This window comes from Python bivittatus, unplaced genomic scaffold (genome assembly GCF_059951505.1).
Source record: "Python bivittatus isolate LINGU-HERP-01145 unplaced genomic scaffold, Pbiv_v1 ctg000390_np1212, whole genome shotgun sequence".
In the NCBI taxonomy this organism is placed as follows: domain Eukaryota; kingdom Metazoa; phylum Chordata; class Lepidosauria; order Squamata; family Pythonidae; genus Python; species Python bivittatus.
In genome coordinates this window covers 1701546-1721578 of record NW_028277070.1, presented here as the reverse complement: position 1 = coordinate 1721578, position 20033 = coordinate 1701546, and the positions used below count along the sequence as shown (strand labels likewise).

At 53.7% G+C, this 20033-nt stretch overlaps 2 protein-coding genes across 3 annotated transcripts; both read left to right on the top strand.

Moving 5' to 3' along the window:
• Positions 1-29: 29 nt before the first annotated feature.
• On the top strand, positions 30-13595 carry UNC119B (unc-119 lipid binding chaperone B). The gene is made up of 5 exons (XM_088143809.1): positions 30-302; positions 7975-8088; positions 9852-9960; positions 10554-10726; positions 11105-13595. Exons 1-5 carry the CDS (start codon positions 98-100, stop codon positions 11215-11217), a joined length of 714 nt encoding a protein of 237 aa, XP_087999935.1. The 5' UTR covers positions 30-97; the 3' UTR covers positions 11218-13595.
• A 411-nt stretch (positions 13596-14006) lies between these two features.
• On the top strand, positions 14007-19577 carry ACADS (acyl-CoA dehydrogenase short chain). 2 transcript variants are annotated; one of them, XM_088143804.1, is made up of 11 exons: positions 14007-14253; positions 14430-14560; positions 15302-15451; positions 15603-15714; positions 16488-16639; positions 17093-17263; positions 17347-17484; positions 17979-18074; positions 18538-18594; positions 18791-18988; positions 19220-19577. In XM_088143804.1, the coding sequence occupies exons 1-10, from the start codon at positions 14202-14204 to the stop codon at positions 18941-18943; spliced, it is 1212 nt and encodes a 403-aa protein (XP_087999930.1). In that variant the 5' UTR covers positions 14007-14201; the 3' UTR covers positions 18944-18988; positions 19220-19577. The 2 variants fall into 2 exon arrangements, with proteins under 2 accessions (XP_087999930.1, XP_025026730.1); XM_025170962.2 differs by lacking the exons at positions 14007-14253; positions 14430-14560 and adding an exon at positions 14589-15071 and having other exon boundaries at positions 18791-19577.
• Positions 19578-20033: the final 456 nt, after the last annotated feature.

The following is a 20033-nucleotide window of genomic DNA, read 5'->3' as shown; positions in this document are numbered from 1 at the left end:
TGCTAGGCCGCGCGTCCCGCCCCTTGGCTGCCATGGCTACCGGCGGGCCAGAGGGAGAGGCGGCGGCCATCTTGGCGGCGGCGGGGCCGGCCCGGCGATGAGCGGCTCGAAACCAAGGGTGGCCCCGGCCGGGCCCGGCGGGGCACTGAGCCGCCTGCGCGGGCAAAGGAGCTCCGGGGCGGCATCTCCCGCCGCGCCGCCGCCGCGGGCCGCCCTGCCGCCGCCGCGGACGGAGGCGGAGCTGCTGGCGCTGGAGGCGGTGCGGCCCGAGCACGTCCTGGGACTCAGCCGCGTCACGGAGCGTGAGTAGCGCCCGCCGCCCTCCCGCCGCGGGGCCCCCTTTCCTTCGCCGGGGCGCTTCCGCGCGTCCCGGCCCGGCCGGCTCTCGGGGAGCGCGGCGCCGAGCCCCAGCCCCGCCCCGGAAGCGCGAGCGACCCCGCGGCTCGGACGCCCCGGCGCCGTCCCCGCAGGGGCGCGCCCCTCTCCGGCCCGGGGCCGCGGCCCTTCCTCGGCCTCCTCGAAGACCCGGCAGCGGCTGAGGCTCCGCGGGGCAGGCCGAGCCTGGGAGCGGTGAAGGGCTCGACCGCGGAGCCGCCTTCCGACAGCCGAGGTTCCTCGCTTTGCGCCCCCTCCGGCCCCATAGCCCCGGCCCGTTTGAGCCTCTGGGGTCTCCGAGTCGATCGCTAATTTTCGGATCCTTTCTCTCCCTCCCTCTCTCTCTCTCTCTCTCCCTCCCCTCCGGCCCTGGATAGTTTTCGGCCCTTGCGTTAGCCTTCTCGCCAGTTCTAGACGGGCTTTCCCTTTGGAAGGTTTTCATTCTTTAGCCAGTTGCTCTAAAAACTGGGGCCTGTCTCTGTCCCGCTGCCTGGTCCCAGTGGATCAGTTTGTCGTGCTGGGAGAAATCTGTCACCCCAGGAGTAAAGGAACGCGTATGGCCTTTATGTGTGTGTCTCCACAGAAAAATCAAGAAAACTGGTATCGCACGAACAGGGCATTAAACCCCCTGTGCCTGCAGCTGGGCACGCTCGAAACGTGTGATGGTGAGTCATTGTAGCCTTGCATGGCCAGGCAAACGAGGGTTGGGGATTTCCAGGCTTCCGGTCTACTTAATATTTATGAGACCTTGGTGGTTTGAGCAAGCGGCTCACCCCCCCTTTGCCCCCTATCCAGGTTGGCCCCACCACGCTCCTTCTTCATGCATAAACACACCACAGAAAGGCAGAAGTGCCCTGGTTGCCCTCTCGATGTCAAAGTTGCTCAACAGCTCTAGTTTTTTGAAAGGTACGGCCCTCTACCGCTGCATGTTGGGCAACAGCCGCCTTGAGTCTCACACTCTAGGTACAACCCAGATCCAATGGTCCCTCACAGTTGTGCCTCGACCTCACAGTTGTGTTGCTCAAGTTTGGTTTGGGCAGCATTGTTTGCTTGCTTGTCCTGCACACCCTTGGCAATACCAGTGGCACCACCAGCCAGGGCACACACAGCCCACCGAGGATCAGTAGTAGTAACAGAAGAATGCAGCCCATCTTGGTCATCCGCTTCAGCTGGATCTTACTGAACTTCAGTTTTGTTCCAGCACTCTTGCCATTATTTTTCATGATGTGGGCAGTCTACCTCTGCATTAGCCCAAGCTTGTCAATTCCATGGAGTTGGTCATCGCTTGTGACTTTGGCCAGCACCTCTTTTTGCCCATCGCTTAGCGTTACAACAAAGACAATGTATTCTGTCTATTTCATTTTGCTGCTCGTTCCAACTCCTGGATTGATTTCAGTATCTCATAATGAACCAAAAATGGGGCAGGGCGGTCAAACTTGCTCCAGTCAGTTAGTACTCAGCTGAATGCTCCCATCAGATTCAGAGTACATTAGTTTGCCACTGATCAGGAGGTCATACGTAGTTGCATTAGCCAGCACAGTAGCGTCAAAGTCTGTCTTGTCAGTACTCATCATCAAACGTTTGGATTGCCTTTGCCCATCCAGAAGAAAGATTGGGTAGAAGTCCACACAATCCAGTGGCATGATTTACTTCAAAGACTCACAAGAGATGATCCCATAGTACTACTCCTTGAAGTTGCGCATAGCCTTGTAGGCACAGCTGGTTTTGAGCTGGGTGAAGTTGACATCCATGTCAACAATTGGGTAGCAAACGCTGTTGAGCAATGCATAAATGTTGTATAGCCACACGTGGTTAAACAGTGCAGGAGTATGCTGCTGGTTAGTGGCCTTTCTGGTCTGGAAACTAATGAGGATCCAGCGAGGCTTTTCTGTGCTGATTTTCACACCCAAATACCATGAGAGAGGGGTGGCTTGTGGTATGGCATAGGTGTCGCACTGCGTGGCACAGAATGCCACTGGCACCTTCGCCTTGCTTTCATTCTGCTTCATGAGAAGGCTCTTGTTCTCAAGGGGTGGTATAACATGAGGCATGAACCAAGGCAGCTTAGTGAACATAATCTTTGTCACATCGGTGCCCTGAAAGAGGATCTGCATCACCCTTTCAGCCTAGCAGGAGGGACTGCTTGTTCCTGTCTACAACTTCTGTGCAGTCTTTGCAGAAGCTGAAAAGGTGTCTCAACAGCACTGTGAAAGACAGCGTGCCAACAGGGTTCAGTCTGGCGATGATCAGCTGTCTTCAGGCTTTGAAGCAGAGGTTTGCAGCCATGGCCACAGTTGTATCTTTTTGCTGGGACGTGTTGAAACCTTCAGCCTTCAAGAAATCATTGCCATAGGTCAACATTCCTTTCATCATTGTGGCCTGCCCGGGATTCATAATATTTTTGATCTCAGTGTTGTTCACAAGATACCAGATCTGACTGAACATGTGAAGGGGATGAGTTTGTTTATGAGCGCCACCAGCATTGCTACTGTATACGCTTCATCACTGGTTGATGTAAGTGTGTCCTCAACAAGTAGGTAGACAGCTCATGAAGACATCTTGGTTTTGTATGTCCATCTGGATTGTCTTGCCACTGTTGGTGGCAGCAGGGTTCTGGGGTTCATACTTTCAAAATTCGTAGCTTTCAGTGCTCTTGTTGACTAGCACCACCTCAACAATTTCCAATGTCACTCCCTACACTAACCTTCACAATAGGTTACAATGTGATATCACCAAAAAAAAGACCCTTCTTTAATTGCTAGGTGGACCACTACACGATTGTGCCCAGGACGGGAATATTATTAAACAGATGGTTCGGGCCGAGCAACAACCCTTGTCTCCCTTGCTGGAACACAGTGTTTTAAATTCAGCTCCATGATGTGACAATTTATATCGGGCATCATCGATCCAGCAGTAGAGCGGCTTTTCTGGCTGAGCTCAGCCACTCCAGCTGTTTTAAGTACTTGAGAGACTTCTCTGACCTAACCTTTTTTTTGGCTCTGGAAGTGCCTGTACAACAGCCATCACAACATACTTTGCTTTTACTACATGAATGATTTGTTTCATCACAGACACTGTTGTGGCACCAGCCTTTGCAACATGTCATGTTCTTTATGGTGTCCTTATTGGCACTGATAAAGTTTCCTGCAGTGCCGACAGCTTGTGTGATACTGCTAAGACTGAGTATCTGGTTAAACTGTCTCTGACAACGAATCTTTGCTGCCTTTTGGCAAGCTGGCAGATGTTGCCCACAAAGACAAACAAAGAGGCAAACTGTCTCGCCATGGAGGCTTAATTGCACAGCATCTTGGTTGGTCAGCTACATGCGCATTCTCTGGACGTTACCAGCGGGAGTGATTGGTAGATAAACAAGATTGTTTGCATCCTCCATGATTTTGTAGCCTCAACTGAGAGGTCATCTGATGATACTCAAATATACATCTCTACCCAAAGTTGAGCAAGTGATACTGTTCAGATGCTGGCTCAGTGCCTGGAGGCTGTACAGGGAGAAACTGGCTGTGACTCAATCCTAGCAAGATGGAATGGTGGTTTCATTCATTTTTCACGTGTATATTATTTAATTATATACTTGCTTTTCAAATCTTAACAGCAAAAATAATATTCCAAATCTCTCTGGTCTCCCAATCCATTTAAAACTTTCTTAAATCAAAATCACATTTCCAAATGTGATTAGAAAGTGAGTTTGGCTGGCTTAGTGTCCTTATTAAAGACTCTGCCACTGCTGAGAGCAAAGATGTTGTCTCCCTCGGCTCCTGGTGCTCAAACCCACAGGAGACCACTGTTTTATGGTCTCACAAGGAGCTGCCATTCAGAGCACTTGTGGGCAATCTCCCAATTCTCTTCTCTGGAGAGATTCGAAAGAGTGGTCTACTCACCAGTGTTTAGTTCTTCACAGCAGTGATCATCTCCACTCATTCGTGGAGACCTCTTCAGTCTGCTATGACTCATACCGGAAGCCACGAGCTTATGGTCTTCCAACAACAGGCAAATTTGCTCCCTATAGGCAGCGAGCCCCTGGATTTCAGTAGTGAGTGTGGCTGCCTTTGCATCATCCCCTTCCCTTCTGGCCTGCTCCAAGTATTCTGATTATAATTCAAAACAGCGTCAACTGTCATTTTTAATAGGGTTGGATGTGATAGGTTTTGTTCGCTAAGTGGCGTAAAGCTGTGTTGCTTCATGAGCTCTACGTCGAGGCCCTGGCCTGGATCCACTACCAGCATTGGCTGATCTTGACAAAATGTAGTGGAGCCCAAAGGCGCAGGAAGCGCTGATTTCACAGCCCCCGCTTTACAAAACAGGGCCACAATTGGGTTGAAGTTCACCTCAGCTGCAATCTGTGCTGAAGGGCACTCCTGGGCATCAGTCGCTTTCCATGTCTGCAGCTCTGTAGCAGCGAGCTGCTGGTAATCAGGCTGAACAGCTTAGCTTCCTTGGTTTGTAAAGTCACAAAGATGGTCCCTGCGCACCAGGTACCCCTGGGTCAGTGCATCATGCTCCTCTTTGCTCTTTAGTTTTGTCCACATTATGTTGGCTACTTGTGCTTTAATTAAATTTATGCTTTTACGGTACAAAAGCAATCAAAGCCACAGAAGTACTTGCCATCACATGCTTGACTTGTAAAGTCAGTTATCACAAAGTTTGTCCTGAAGAACGCATAAACTCGAAAATGGCATATCGCCTCCAGTGAATGTGTTGTGGCTTGTTCGCAAGTTCTTGCTGTCCAGGATGAACAGGACAAGCAGATTCGCATTATTGCAAATCGCCTGCTTGGGAATATGGAAGTAGTTCTAGATAAGGTAGAAACAATCCGCACCTGCGTGGCACCCCAAAAGAAGTATTTTTTGATGGGTCCCTGTTTCTCAAGCATGACGTTGAACACCATGATGCTCCACTCTTTTGGGTTCAAACTCTCCACTGGAATGGTATCTTCAGAAGAACTGTGAAACATAGCTACTTCTTTTCTGGGATTGGCCTCAGCCCAGTCATGGAGAAACTGGTACTTCTTTTGACCAAGGGATTTCGAATAGAGGTGGTCAAACTTAAGATAGCTCTTCTTGATAAATAGGTTCAGCAAAAGATTTGTTTTCCCATACCCCGATAGGTGTCAGATAACACAGTGAATGCAGATACCTGGTTTGAACTCCCACCTGAAGATCTCGGTGAACTCAGTCCTGACATCCTTTGGGAGCTCCCCATTGATGGCCACCCTCGTCAATCAGTGGGTGGGATGCCCAAATATCTTGAAGTAGGGTTGGGCTTTGCCTTGATCTTGGAAACTGGCTCAGTAGCATTCTTTCATGTCAATGATGACATCTCTTTTGTCATAGGCCATGAAGTTTCATAGACTGCTGTGACTGTGCTCTACGCAAACCTTCTGGATGTCTTCTAGAAGAGAGGCTGGCGTAGACATCCAGCTGTTGCATTCTCTGACAACTATACTGACTACATGGTTAACCCCAAAGGCCCTTTTGGCCAAAGGTTCATCCCCCAGGGCTTCACAGGCCTCTTAGAGTCTCATGTGGGCCTCCTGGTCAATGCTCAGCTGTTTGCCCTGGACCCCAAGGAGCCAGATTGCTCTTTTTGTGTGGCTTCTCTGATGGCTTCCCAAACATCGCCTTCATAGCAGCAGACCTGCTGGGAGTGGGGAAGTGGAGGTTTTGGGGCCAGGTGTGGCCATTGTGGATGATGAGCTTGACATGTGTATGTTCACACTGGCATTTGCCCCTGTTATAGACATCCTCACCAGTGGTATCTTTCAGGATGATTGTCTGCTTAACTATCGTCTCATGCTTAGCCACATTGGTGACCATGGCACCTGTATTGTAGACCTGCTGTTCCCACTCCTGTATTTTCTGACATCTGGTAGGAGTGAGGTGTGAGGAGTGGTGAGATGCTGTCTGAGCCCAGGACCGATGACATCAGCGGGAGGTGCAGTCCTGGCACAGTGATGTCTGTTGGGTCAGGAAGAGTTGGAAGTTATTAAATGTCTGAACAGCAGCATTCTGGACATTTTAAAAAGATTCAGATAATTTGGAATGTGTATAGAAAAGGGCAAGAAGGATGATCAGAGGGCTTGAAGGGAGAATTAAAATTTAGCCTTAGGAACATTTAGTCTTGAGAAGGGAAGATGGTGCTTATTTGATAGCCCTTCTCCAAGGTATCATAAGCCAAGACTTGTGTCTTCTTCCAGCATGCAGGACAAGGAATATTAGATGTAAATTACAGGAAGGTAGATTCTGATTGAATATTAGAAGAATATTAGAAGAAACTCCCCAATGGCAAGTGCAGGAAACAGTGAAGCTGGAATTCATTAGGCTGTTGAACCCAATTTCTTACTGTTGAAACAAATTCTAGGATTTTTTATCTCACAATGTGTGAACTAGGTATTCAGTACAGAGATGTCATTCCTTTGTTTTTACTCACTCTCTCTAAAGCAGTTCTCACCTCTGTTTACCACATCCCTCTTTTTTCCTCCACAAATAAGACTTTACTCAAAAAAATTAGATAAAGGAAATTATGATCCACAGTTCTTTGTACATAGGTTGTACATGAGTTAGGTTGCACTTATTTACATTTAAGTAGACTGCTTGTTTTAATTCCCTGTTGACCAGTTGTAAGTGTTCTTTTACATTTCTTCTGTCTCACTCACCTAAATAATTTGGTGCCATTAGTAAGCTTGACAATTATGTTGCTCAGTTCTAAATCCAAAGCTTTCTAGGAAGTAGAATCCCTGGTGCGGTGCTTGTGTGTCTCCATGACTTACATCCTTCCACTTATTCCTGTTGTGAGGAAAATGAGGAAAATATATCTTTGGGTGAATCTTTGGGTAAAAGAAGCAAGTTTTTGGAGGCCTCAGATGAATGGGATCGCCTTAATAAAACTGAAACATAAAGGAATGTGCAGCACCCTTGAGGTTGGTATGAACTAGGCTGATTGTAAACCCCTTATCACAAACACCCCCATAGCAATGTAAGAGAGGATGTCTTCTTCCTGGCAGTTGGCACCTTGAACAATTTGTTTCTTCCCCTCTGACACTATTGCTTTCCTTATAGAGAGCAGTTGTTCTATCCTTGTAGATAGCAGCCAAGAACGGGGACAGAAAGTAACTTGAGAAGTATTGCTCATTTAGGTATGCCTGCATCATCGTATGAATATGTATACGTATGTGCTCTTTTCCCTTCCCCTTTCTTGTAGAACTGTATAAATGTCAGGGCGTCCATTTTGCCTGCGGGGGAGTGTCTCCCACTAACCTTTGGTGGGGTCCCCCTTCAGCGCGTACTGCCTAATAAACACTGCGGTGAAGCCTTGATTGTTTTGCCTTTGTGTCCTGCGTTTTGATTCCACACTGTGCTCTGCTCTGCCTCCCGTGCTTTAATCGGGCGCCTCTCTTGACCACTGCTCAGGAGCCTCGGGTGAGAGGCTTCCCCAGTATTGTCTGCTGTGGTGGGAAGCAGCGCTTCCTTGTCCTGATTGCAAAGACCCTTCTGTTGGTAGGGCCAGGCAACTTCTCTGTTGCCACCCGAGGGCTGAATCCTCAGTGTTGCTTCTCAATATCACTTCTGTTTTCCTCTCTTCTAGATTACCTTTGCCGACCCGAAGACAACATCTACAATATCGACTTCACCAAGTTTAAAATCCGGGACCTAGAGACTGGGACAGTGCTATTTGAAATTGCCAAACCTTCAACTTTAGGTAAGCTTGGTGTAAAGAAATGGGACGATGTTATGAATCGCAAAACCCAACTAACAGTTAAAAGTGCCTGGGAGGATGTCTTGCTTCCAACTGCAGTGATTTATGATTTTGAAAACTTAACCCGGGATTTGAGTCCTCTCCTGCAATGGTCCAGTTTTTTCCATATTGCTGTTGTCAAGCAATTTGGGTTCCTCTGGAGCTCCAGGCATAGGCTGCCATAGCTCAATTTATCAAACTAAGAAATTACTGGAGTTGGTGTTGCCCTTTTCGCCATTACTTCAGGAACTGTTTCTCAGGTGGCAGTTCTATTAGGTCTTCCGGGACTGACGACTCTCTTTTTTTAATTGCAAACGTGCTTCCTGAGGTTCGTCTAACACCATTTTTGTGTGTTAAGCAAATATTGGTAAATTCCCTAGTTATCTTCTTTCCTGAGTTTGTGTACTCTACCTGTAAAAATGTGTAGTGGTGGGTTTGTGTTTGCTTTTCCTTCTGGTCCTTCTCCCCCCTTTATTTAGTCCGAATATTGCTGAAGAAGTTTTGGTCTGGAAATCGGGGACAGGGCACCTGAAGTTATTTATTTATTGTTTAAATTGATTTACATAGCCGCCCATCTCAGTACATGACTCCTAGATGACTCCGGGTGGCTCACAACATTAAAACAAAAAAAATACAAATACAAAATAAAACAAGGAATAAAACACACAGTAGCTGAAGAATCGCAAGAAAATCCTCAGCATAGCCAGGAAACGGACTCTGTCACACACCCGAGGCCCCAGGCTCGAGCCCAGAACCAGGCCTTCAAGGCCCTGCGGAGGACCAGCAGGGTTGGGGCCAACCTAATCTCTGAAGTGATGATGTTCCAGAAGGCAGATGTCATGGCAGAAAAGGCTCTCCTACAGGGCCCTGCCAGCCAACACTGCTTGGCCGATGGTAACCGTAGCATGCCCCTCCTGCCAGATCAGATAGGATGGGTGGAGACAACTGGGAAGAGACAGTCCCGTAGCATAAATAACCCGGCCCCAAGCCGTGTAGGGCTTCAAAGGTAACTACCAGCACCTTGAATTGCACCTGGAAGCAAACTGGCAGCCAGTGCAGCTTGTGGAGCAGTGGTGTCACGCGGGCCGAATAACCGGCGCCATTAACTGCCCACGCAGCCCCATGTAGAGTACGTTGCAGTAATCCAGTCCGACATTATGCAGATGTTCTTGATCTCTTCCTCACCTTTTCCTTCACCATTGGCCCTGCTGGCTGGAACTGCTTAGGTCCCCCCCCTCATCCTCAGTGACACCATTCAAGCATTCTTGGGGTGTTCGGTGTCCTTAAGCGGGCTTCTCTGGGAGAACTTTCTGTCTGAATACGGGTTCCATGCATTATTCCAAATGCCGCAAAGGCATCTGTCACAGCACTTTGGTTTGTTAACCCAGATCACATTTAGGTTTGTGTTAGCTTGGTCCAGCAAGGCTGTGTCAGAAATTCTGCTTTGATACTTGCTGCTGTGCAGTTCCTGCTCCTGACCTTGGTTCTGGCTGCATTACAGAGTCGGCCCCAGAAAGCCTAAGACCAGAAGTGCAGGCGGTGGCCGTGGGGTTTTCCTGGAGAGGCCCCACTTCCAGAAGGGCACAACTCAGGCATGCTTCAGGCTGATGAGACGCCCACACAGCCAACCTCGTGAATTCAATATCAATCAATCAGTATCAGTTTTATTGATTAGTCTTGCAACCATATCAACACCTCCTGAATTCTTTACCTGTTAATTCCTGCAGAGCAAGAGGAGGAAGAGTGTGACCTTGGGGAGGTGGACACCAGCGCCGGACGCTTTGTTCGCTATCAGTTCACTCCTGCCTTCCTGCGTCTCCGGACAGTTGGGGCAACGTGAGTCTGGGCAAAAGCTGATGGGGTGGAGAGACCACAGTGCTGCTGTGGCTGCCTCAGCACCAGCCACCGAAGCATAACCAAATGTGTCTGGATTAGTGAAATCAGCACTTAATTAATTAATTAATGGATTAATTAATTCAGCACTCCTAGATGAGTATTTAAGGAGAAAGAAAAAAAATTCCAAAGTGAAGTCTGGAATTTTGCAGTTTGTATGAATCAAATGAAAGATACCTGCTGTGTTTATTCTTTTTGCCAAATTTGTTCCACTAATTTGAATTCTTAGTTGCGCTGTACCTGAAGCCCTGATCCTTGGTCACTGGGTATCCTCCTCCTAGTCCAGCATTTCTTTGCAACCAGAGGGAGAGAAATACTGATTTATGTTTTTAAACCCTGGAAATAGATTCTTCTAAGAGTTACAATCCGTGCGGGTTTCTGTCATCCTGCAGCTGGGCCCTCCTCCTAGGTCACTCATGCTGCCTCGCCAGCATAAGTGCCATCTCTAGGGCAGAACTCCAGAGCCACCTTCCTTGTCCTGTGCATGTTAGGAGATGGCTGGATGCTCCAGCGGTTGCCCATTTTTCTCTCTGCAGGGTGGAGTTCACAGTGGGAGACAAGCCAGTATCAAACTTCCGGATGATTGAGAGGCATTACTTCAGAGACCGTCTTCTCAAGAATTTTGACTTTGATTTTGGCTTCTGCATCCCCTGCAGCAGGAACACTTGTGAGCACATATACGAGTTCCCCCAACTTTCAGAGGATCTCAGTAAGTATCTCTTGGGGCTCGGTCGGGTCGACAGCCCACGGATGGAGGGCAGCACCCCGGATGAGTCCCCGAGGCCCAAGTGGACCTCTCTGTAATAGGCTCCTTGTGAGCACCAGCTTCCCACAGTGGCAGCCAGAGAATTTCGGTCCTTTCGATGATCTTTCCATAGCCATTCTTGGCCCCTGAGGTAGACAGAAGATAAATCCCTTTACTTTAATTAATCTGAAGCCCACAGATCCTCTTGCTGCGTCCTGCTCCCCAGAGTTTTTCAGGCTTCCACTGCAGAGGCAGAGTTGGGGCCTTCTCTGCGGGCTGGCGGGGGGGGGGGGGGCGTTTCTGGGCTGAGGCTGACCGTTCTCCTCTCTTCTGTCTGTACAGTACGTTTGATGGTCGAGAACCCCTACGAGACTCGCTCGGACAGCTTCTACTTTGTGGACAACAAGCTGATCATGCACAACAAGGCCGATTACGCCTACAATGGTGGGCAGTAGCCCTTCCAGCACCGCCTGTGGAAGGGCAGCAAGGGCAGCATGGAAACGGGGAGGGGCCTCTTCTGGGACAGTAAAGGAATTCTCCGGGCCCTCGCCCGTTGTCCCTCGCTCCATCTCGGCTTGGCTTCCATCGGCGTCCTGGTCCCGTGACAAGCCAGGCGGGGACCCTTCCAATTGAGCAGGCGTGGCTAGAGTTCCCTTCCTAACGCATCTGCCACCCAGAGAGCTGTGCAGGCAGGTTGGTGCGGGCGCCTCTTGCTCACGCCATTGCCTCCCGACCTGCTTTCTGCCTGGGCTGGCGTTCCTTGTCGTGGGTTTTTTCCTCCTCCCTGGGGTCGGAGGTGCCTGGGGAGGGTCCCCAGGGGGAGAGGGCAGAGCGCTGCAGTGTTTTTCCATGGGCCTGCTAGAACAGCAGCGATCCATAAAGGCCCGACCTGTATTGTATGAATTAGCGGTGCCCTCCGGCCAGAGGGACAGAAGCCTGGCCCTGCTGCTCCTCCTGGCAGCCCTCATCGTGGGGGTGGGAGAGGTCCTGATCTCCCCACTTCCCTCCCCGGGTCTCGTTTTTGCCTTGTTTCCAAGGGGCTGGAGGGCAAAAACTGCAGGTGGGAATTTCCTCTGTGGTCTGGTTGGCCCCTCTGGCAAGGTGCTGCAGACGCTGCTTTGGCAGAGCCTCTGCGTTTGGCAGAAGGGCTGGGGCCTCTGCGGAGGGACGTGGGCCTCCCACGGCAGCAAGGCCCCAAAGGGTGGGGGCTCCAGGGGGCAACGGCTTAGTCCAAGGGGAGGTTTTAGCTGCCCCTCAGCGAAAGAGCTTCAGGTGCAGGACTGTTTTACGAAAGGGGTTGGTGCTCGTGACGGACCCTGGGGGATGAGGCTGCCCACAGCTTTCCCTGGCAAAGTGCCTTTCGCCAAGGACTTTCTTCCCGATCCCAGCGGTTCAGCGCCAGGTGCCTTTGCAACCACCCCCTGCTGCGCAGGCTTCCCCAGGCAGCTCTTCGGATGGGCTGTTTTCCCGAGCGGATCCCGGGAGCTGCTCTGCAATAACCGATCCCCCTGCCGTCCCCTCCTTCCACCCGGAGAGCGGAAGCTTTTCCTCTGTGCCTTCCTTGGGATCACTGTCCCAGCAATAAGCGGGAGGGAATGAGTGTGTGTTGTGTGTGTCGTGTGTGTGCGTGTGAGAGAGAGAACGGGATGCTTTGCTGGGTGAGAGGGAACCAACTGATGCCCAAAGCGCAGGATCCAAAGTGCATCTGGTCGCCCTCTGGCACCCTTGAGTTCTCCCGGAGCTGAGCTGCCCTCTGCGCCCGCCTCCCCCCGCTTCCCTTTGGAGTCTGGCCTGACCCGCTGTGGTCTGCTGATCTCTCCCAGGGCTGCTGCTGCGTTTCTGCCACACCAGCTGGGCAGGCAGGGATGAAGTGGGGTGGGTGGGTTGCAGTTTCTGCCATGCCGACCAAAGGGGGCAGGCGAAGGAGGGGGCCGCTGCCATTCAAAAGTGGGGCGTGGCTCGCAGGTGGCAGTGGAGCGATTAGCCATCCAGGAGGCCCTTTGGCCTGAGCACTGCAGGGGCCTGGCCCCTTGCTGAGCCGGTGGCTTCTAAACCTGCCTCAGGATGGTAAAACTGGCTCGCCGTTGGGATGGCCGCTCCTGTTTCCTTTTCAGCCCACGAGGGAAGCGAAAGACAGGAGACCCCCTTTAGACGCGTCCTGCCTTGGAAGGGAGGACCATCTCCGGGGAGACCTGCTCTCGGCCCTCAGTGGTGGCCTCGGCCGCCTCGTGGCAACTGGTAGCCGTCCGGTCCCAAGCGTGCCCCACCCACCCCGAGTGTTGCTGGCCCCGTGGCTGTGAACCTCCGCCCGAGCATCTCTGGTAGGGTTCTGTTGCGGGAACCGATCGGAGCTTCAGGGCCCAGCAGTCTCTGGTTCTCTGGAATTTTGTATGCAGTGACGTTAAGAGGTTGGCGTTCAGGGTAACAGCGTGATTAATTTCCAAGGGAGGGGGCAGATTCAGCACCGGGGCCGACATAACCCCTCCCCTCCCCCCGCCCCCGCCGGTGGCTCTGAATTGGCCGCCGGCATTTGTGAGTTGTTCGGCGCAGCGGCTCTCCCCGTCCGCGGATCCTTGGGGCGGCCAGCGTGCGCCCTGCGACACGTGTCAATGGACAGGAAAGGGTTCGTAGTTTTTCCATTTTCCTGCCGAGTATTTTTCGATAGAGAGCGGCGGAAGCGTTGAAAGCCCCTGCGTGAGTTCCCTGAATAGTATCAGCACCATCATGCTATGTCTATTTTATATCTCTCCTTGATCTGCAGTAAACTAGCTGACCGATTTGTATAAAATGTTATTTTGTCTCAAGCAATAGTAATTAAAAAAACTACATTCCATTCCGGTCTTGCTTCATGAGGGGGGCGGGAGGCTCCACTAAGCTCAGAGGACGCGCCTGGAAACGGATCCTGAAGACGCGGCCTCGGGGGGGGGGCGCAGCCGGCGGCGCCGGACCCACGGGAGGAGCGCCGGGGCCCCGCGCCCGCGGGGTGAGCGTTTGTCCCAAGAGGCGGTTGGGAGCCGCCGCCCCCGCCCGGCTCTCCGTCTCCAGGAATGCGGCCCGCGAGACCAGCGGAGGGGAGGGGAGCGGGGCCGGCGGGGGCCCAGCCGCGCGGCTTCTCCGCTCCGCTCCCCGGACTGCTCCGCGCAGGGCAGGAGCCGGCGGCCGCGGACAGAGCCCCCCCCTCCGGGGCGGGACGCAGCTGGCCCGAGCCGCCTCCGCGGCCCGCCTCGCGCCGCCCGGCCTGCGCGCCCCCGGGGCGTCGCTCCAAGGGGCGCGGGCAGCCTCGGCGAGCCCGGCCGGGGCCGGCCCCCTTCCCGGCGCCCCGCCCGCCCCGGGCTCGTCACGGGCGCTCCGCCCGCCCATCCGCCCGTCCGCGGCCAGCCCCCTGGCGCAGCCCGGCCCTCCGGGGGCGGCGACGGCGGCGGCGGCGGCGGCGGGAGCGATGGCGGCCCTTCTGGCGGCGGCGCGGCGCGGCGCCCTTGCTGCCCGCGGAGGTCGGCGGGGCGGGGCGGGGCGGCGGCGGCGGGCGGCGGGGGACCCCTCCGGGCGGGCCGGCCACCCCCGCTCCGGGGCAGTCCATCGGCGGGGGCGCGGGCGGCGGGGGCGTCGGGGCGGCTCCCCGGGCGCCCCCCGAGCCGGCCCGCGCGCTGAGCTGCCCCTCCGCCCGCAGCCCGGCTCCTGCACGCGCAGCTGCCCGAGACGCACCGGATGCTGCGGGAGACCTGCCGGGACTTCGCGGAGAAGGAGCTGGCGCCCGTGGCCGCGCGGCTGGACCGCGAGCACCGCTTCCCCGCGGAACAGGTCGGCGCGGGGGGGGGGCGGGGGGCGGGCCGCGGAGGCCGCGCGGCCCCGTCGGCGCGTCGAGTCTCCGCTGCCCGCGCGCAGCCCCGGCGCTGGCGCAGGCGGCGGCGGCTTTTGTCGGGGCGCTTCGAGGTCCGACGGCCGGCGGCGCTGCAGGGCCGGCGTCGCTCGCGCGCGCGCTTCCCTGGGCGGAGCTGCCCCCCGTGCGGGGCAGGCGCAGGTCGCGGAGGCGCCGGAACCCGTCGCGGAGTCCGTCCCGTCCAGTGCGCGAGTCCAGCGTTGACTTGGTCAGCCTTTCCTCTCGGCTGTTTCCGATGCGCTTTTATCTGCGTCCCGCCAACCATCCGAAGTAGGCGCGTCATTTTCCGAAAAGCGAAACAGCGCAACTCTGCTTCGCAAAAAAATGGAAATTTCCAGCCACCTTGGGCCGTTTTCTGTCTCTCAAGCTGCTGCAGACTCAAGAGCCTTTGCGCTGCTTCTGTTGTATTGCGTGTCCTTGTTGAACTTACTCGTAAGTTGCTACGAGCAACGCCTTTCAGGGAAGAAGGAAGGGAATAAACTCTGTAGCTTGAGGGCACCTTTGCGCACTTGGCACCATTACGAAGCAGCTAGAGAACAGAAGGGCAAGGGCAGACTTAATCAACAACCCCTAAATTGCTTTAGTTGGGTTTTCAAACTGGGACTAATTAACATGGCCTCAATCCCTTTTGTAACCTCATTTCCCCCCCCTCCCGCTTCCAGATTAAGAAAATGGGGGCCCTCGGACTCCTAGCAATGGCAGTGCCCGAAAAGTACAAAGGAGCTGGCTTGGATTGCTTGGCCTACACCGTCGCCGTGGAGGAGATCAGCCGCGGCTGCGCTTCCACCGGGGTGGTCATGAGCGTCAACAACGTAGGCGCTGGCATCGTTCCTTTGCCCAGCCTCCCGCCCCGCCCCCTTTGGCCCAGCTCTGCTGGGAGGGGGGTCGCTCCCTGCTCCCCAGAGGTCCAGAAGTGGTGGCTCCCACAGTAGTGACTTACGGGGATCCTTTCTGTTTCTTCAGTCGCTCTATTTAGGACCGATTTTGAAGTTTGGGTCGGAAGAGCAGAAGGAGAAATGGATTGCTCCTTTCACCAGCGGGGATAAAATAGGGTGCTTTGCCCTAAGTGAACCAGGTAATTTGGGTGTCTGAGAGCTGCCCCCAGGCAACCCTTTCCTTTTAGTGTGTGTGTAGGGTGTTACGTGACAAACAGCCATGGGAGGCGGCCTCTCTCTCTCTGTGCAGCTGGGGCAGAGCCACCCCCCCCCCAAATTCTTGCCTGGGTCTTTGCAGTTAGAAACCCCTCAGAAAGGAGAGCGGCACCTTGTCACCTGTGCATCACCTGTGCCCTGACACGCGGCTCTAAACCGCCTGCCTGGCTGTGGTGGATGGCTCTGCTTTGCTCAGCTCTGAGCATAAGCTTTTAGAAAAACCGTAGACTGAACTTAAGAGAACCAGAGCTGCTGTTTGCTGGAAGCTCCCTGCCTTGCGCGACTTCTGTTTTGCATAATTACTTCCCAGGAGTTGTGTGTTTTCTAACATTTAGCCACGTTCTGCCTACCCGCAGTTGCTCGCAAGGCAGTAAGGGGCTCCCGGGGGAGGCTGTGCCCCACAAGCCCCAGGCACAGTTCAGATGCTGCTGAAATACCACCGCCTCCATGTTCACCTGGCAAAGCTACCGGCTGAGCCAGGTGGGAGTTCCACAGAGTGTCATGGCGGGTTCTGCTTTTGCCTGCATCAAAACTGAATGAGTGCCAGGGAGCTGTATGGGGCTGTCCAACTGGTGTAGACCAGGCAGTGCTCGCTGGAGGCAGGGAAGGGGGAAGAGCGAAAGGCAAGCCTTCCCCGTCCACGTGCCCCTGCAGAGTGGCAGAGCTCTTGCCTCCAGATCGTCTTTTTCTTGCCAAGGAAATGGCAGCGACGCTGGAGCTGCATCTACAGTGGCTCAGCTTGTTGGGGACGAGTGGGTGTTGAATGGCACCAAAGCCTGGATCACCAACGCCTGGGACGCTTCTGCCACCGTGGTGTTTGCCACCACAGACAAATCCCTGAAGCACAAGGTAGGCACTGGGCCTCGGCCATGCCGGGCAAGCAGGTGGTCTCTGCATAGTGAGAAAAAGTCCTCTGGAAACGCCTCCAGGAGGATGAGGAGCAGCGGCTGAAAGAGCTGAACCTCGGCAGAGAAGATGAAGGGGAGACCAAAGTGGTCATCAACATCCAAAGGAAGGCATGACCAGAAGAAAGCGGTGGGAATTGAAAGTGGAGGTTCTCCTAAACTTTGGGAGAAACTTCCCAGTGATGATTGCCACTGGACAGAGGACCCGAGGGCCCGTTGGTGTCCCAGTCATGCCCTGAGCTAGAAGTAGAACAGGTGACCTTCCTCAAGTGATGCACCATCTCCTTGGCCTCTTTGTTCCTTCTCTGTTCCCCAAGTCCTGCTGGGCAGCAAAAAGAGATGGTTGTGGCTTTCAGGCTTCTGAGCAGATGCTCGGAAAGGCTGCTGTTTGTTGCAGGGCATCAGCGCCTTCCTTGTTCCCATGCCATCCCCGGGCCTCTCGCTGGGAAAGAAGGAGGACAAGCTGGGGATCAGAGCTTCCTCCACCGCCAACCTCATTTTTGAAGACTGCCGCATTCCCAAGGACAACCTCCTGGGGAAGCAGGGAATGGGCTTCAAGATTGCCATGGTGAGTGCAGGGTGGAGGGGTGACCTACTTGGCCGAGACCGCAGAACGAGGCTCCTCACCCCATTTCCTCCTCCTCTTCTCAGCAAACCTTGGACTCTGGCCGGATTGGAATTGCTTCCCAGGCCTTGGGAATTGCCCAGGCAGCTTTAGATTGTGCCGTGGATTACGCCGAGAAGAGGATGGCTTTTGGGCATCCCATCACCAAGCTGCAGGCCATTCAGGTATGGGGGGAGCAGGAATGGGACCCCCTCCCCCTTCTTGCTGCTGTTGCTCTCCTTCAAGAGGTTCTGTTTCGGAGTCACAGAATATGTGACCTGTGAAGTCCTTCTGGGGCTCAAACTACAAAAGCCAGCCGGCTCCCCCTGCCCAGTTCGGAGCTCCGGCCCATGACCCTCTCGGTGGGACAGAGCAGAAGACACCGTGGCCGCCTCCCCTGCTTCATGGAACATGCCCCTGCTCCACCCCCTTGAAGCAGAAGGACCCCGAAGGACGTGCGCAGGCTGTTTCTGTTGCGCAGGGCTCTGCCTGGGCCTTCCAAGGGCCGCCTGGCTCTCCTTCATGGCATCCAGAATCTCAGGCACTGGAGCAGCCACCTTCCCGTCTGCTAAGTGGGGCCGTCTGCTAGCCAGAAATGATGCAGGATTAGACTCCTGTGGATTAGTAGGCGTGGATGATCTGCAAGAGGCCTTACCCGCTGGGTGTTCTGTGTCTGTAGTTTAAGCTAGCTGATATGGCCGTGGCGCTGGAGGCGGCTCGCCTGCTGACCTGGAGAGCAGCCACGCAGAGTGACAGTGGAGAGCCCTACACAAAGGTAATCTCTATCTTCACTGGCAGTGAACGTCTTCCAAGTAGCCTAGAAAAATACACAGGAGCACTCGCGGTCTTTTGAAAGGTGATTAGCATCTGTAGAGTAGATGTTGGGGCACCTGCAGACCTTCAGAATTAAAGAACATCTTTTAAAAATGGCTGGCATCTCATGAGAATGCCAACATTTTGCAAGCTTACAAAAAGGAATAGGTGGGATCTCAGGGATGGAGTTGTCAGAATTGTAAAAAAATTAAAAATTGGGAGGCGGTACCTGATGCTCCTTGGCGTAAAGGCCGCCTGGTCTCCGCAAGGAAAGCGCTGCTGGGATTAGCAGGCCTTCCATCCTGCGAGGAAAGCCGGCCGGCCAGCTGGCCTGGGGTCTGGCAGCCCCACTAGCAGCAGATGCCCCTAGAGGGGGCCTCCTTGGGAGTGTGGTGCCAGGCAGCTTCTCTGCTCCTTCTCCACAGGAAGCGGCAATGGCCAAGCTGTCGGCATCCGAGGCAGCAACGTTCATCTCCCACCAGGTACGTTTCTCCCAATGGTTCGCGAGGTCTGATTTCTTCAGGAAAGGTGGGACGGCAAAAGGTGAATCGTGTTTCTATCTTAGTAAGGATAGAAGAGCCCTGCAAAGCCTGTTGATTAAATGATGGGCAGACTGACCCAGTTTGTGGAGAGCTGCCTCCGTTTCCGCACGTGCCAGCACCCGTGCTTTTATTTCAGGCTATCCAGATCCTGGGAGGGATGGGCTACGTGACGGAGATGCCAGCCGAGCGCCACTACCGAGATGCTCGCATCACTGAGATCTATGAAGGAACCAGTGAAATCCAGAGGCTGGTGATTGCGGGGCAGCTGCTGAAGGCCTATCGCGGCTGAAGAGGAGGTCTGCTGCAGGGGCCTCAAGGACAGGTCACACCTTAGGTCAGGGGCTGGATTAAACGTGGGGAATCGCCCCCTCTGCTCATCTCACAAAAGGCAAAGGCCTGAGCACCCAACTGCTTTGATCATCAAGTCTCTGGCGGAGGTTGAGCACTTACAAGAGGGTGCCTTGAATAACCAGGGGAGGAATGACCATCAGAAAACAGGGATGTGCGAGAGCCTCGGGTCCCATGATTGTCAAGGTACACTACCAGCCGTTTACTGGTCCTCTAGTCCCTAGGTAAGGTCTACTCTACCATGGACCACATGAATTCCAGCGGAGTGAGATCTGCTCAGGTGAAACTACTCTGTCTTCAGCGGCATCTGCAAGAAAGCAGATTGTTGGGAAACGATCGGGGAGACAAGATGAATAACAGAGTTAAGGGAGGGTCAGGAAGCAACCCTGGATCAGCTACTGAAGTGAATCTTGAAAAGGAGCTGGTGTTAGTGGCAGACGATAAATCGTAGCCTCGAGTCCAAGTGCCTTGTTTGTGCCCCAAAGCCAAGTCCTCCTCCACCCGCAGATGCGGATTCCCAAGAAGACACCTTACGGATAGAGTCAAAATCAGCTATTAAATTTGAGCATCAACAACTTGCTGTATCTTTTGGTTTAATTACAGTCCTTTGTTGAATACACATTCAAAGTGCAGGCCTTCTGCTTGATAGAATGCTAAAGAGGCCTTGGAGCCACCAAGTCCTACCAACTGCTCAGGGCCTACCTGGAGGAACTTCCCAAAGAAATGGCTGTCTAGCTTCTGCTGTGGGAGACCTGATCCTCCTGGGTCTTGGTTCCCCTTTCAAACTGGTGTCCCTGTCAAGCATTTTGTCTGACATTCAACTGGAATCCCTCTGAAATTTAAGTCCATTAATTTGTTACAGAAAACAGCCTGTATTTCCTTTTTGTTCGGGTATCTGAAGAGGAGTGTGACCTCCTAGCCCTTTTGAGGCTGCACCTTCTCTGCAAAAGGGCCACCATGTCCTTGGAAAGAAACAGCCACATGGGGTGGGGAGGGGAGTGAACCTATACAATTTGCTTCCCCACCATGTT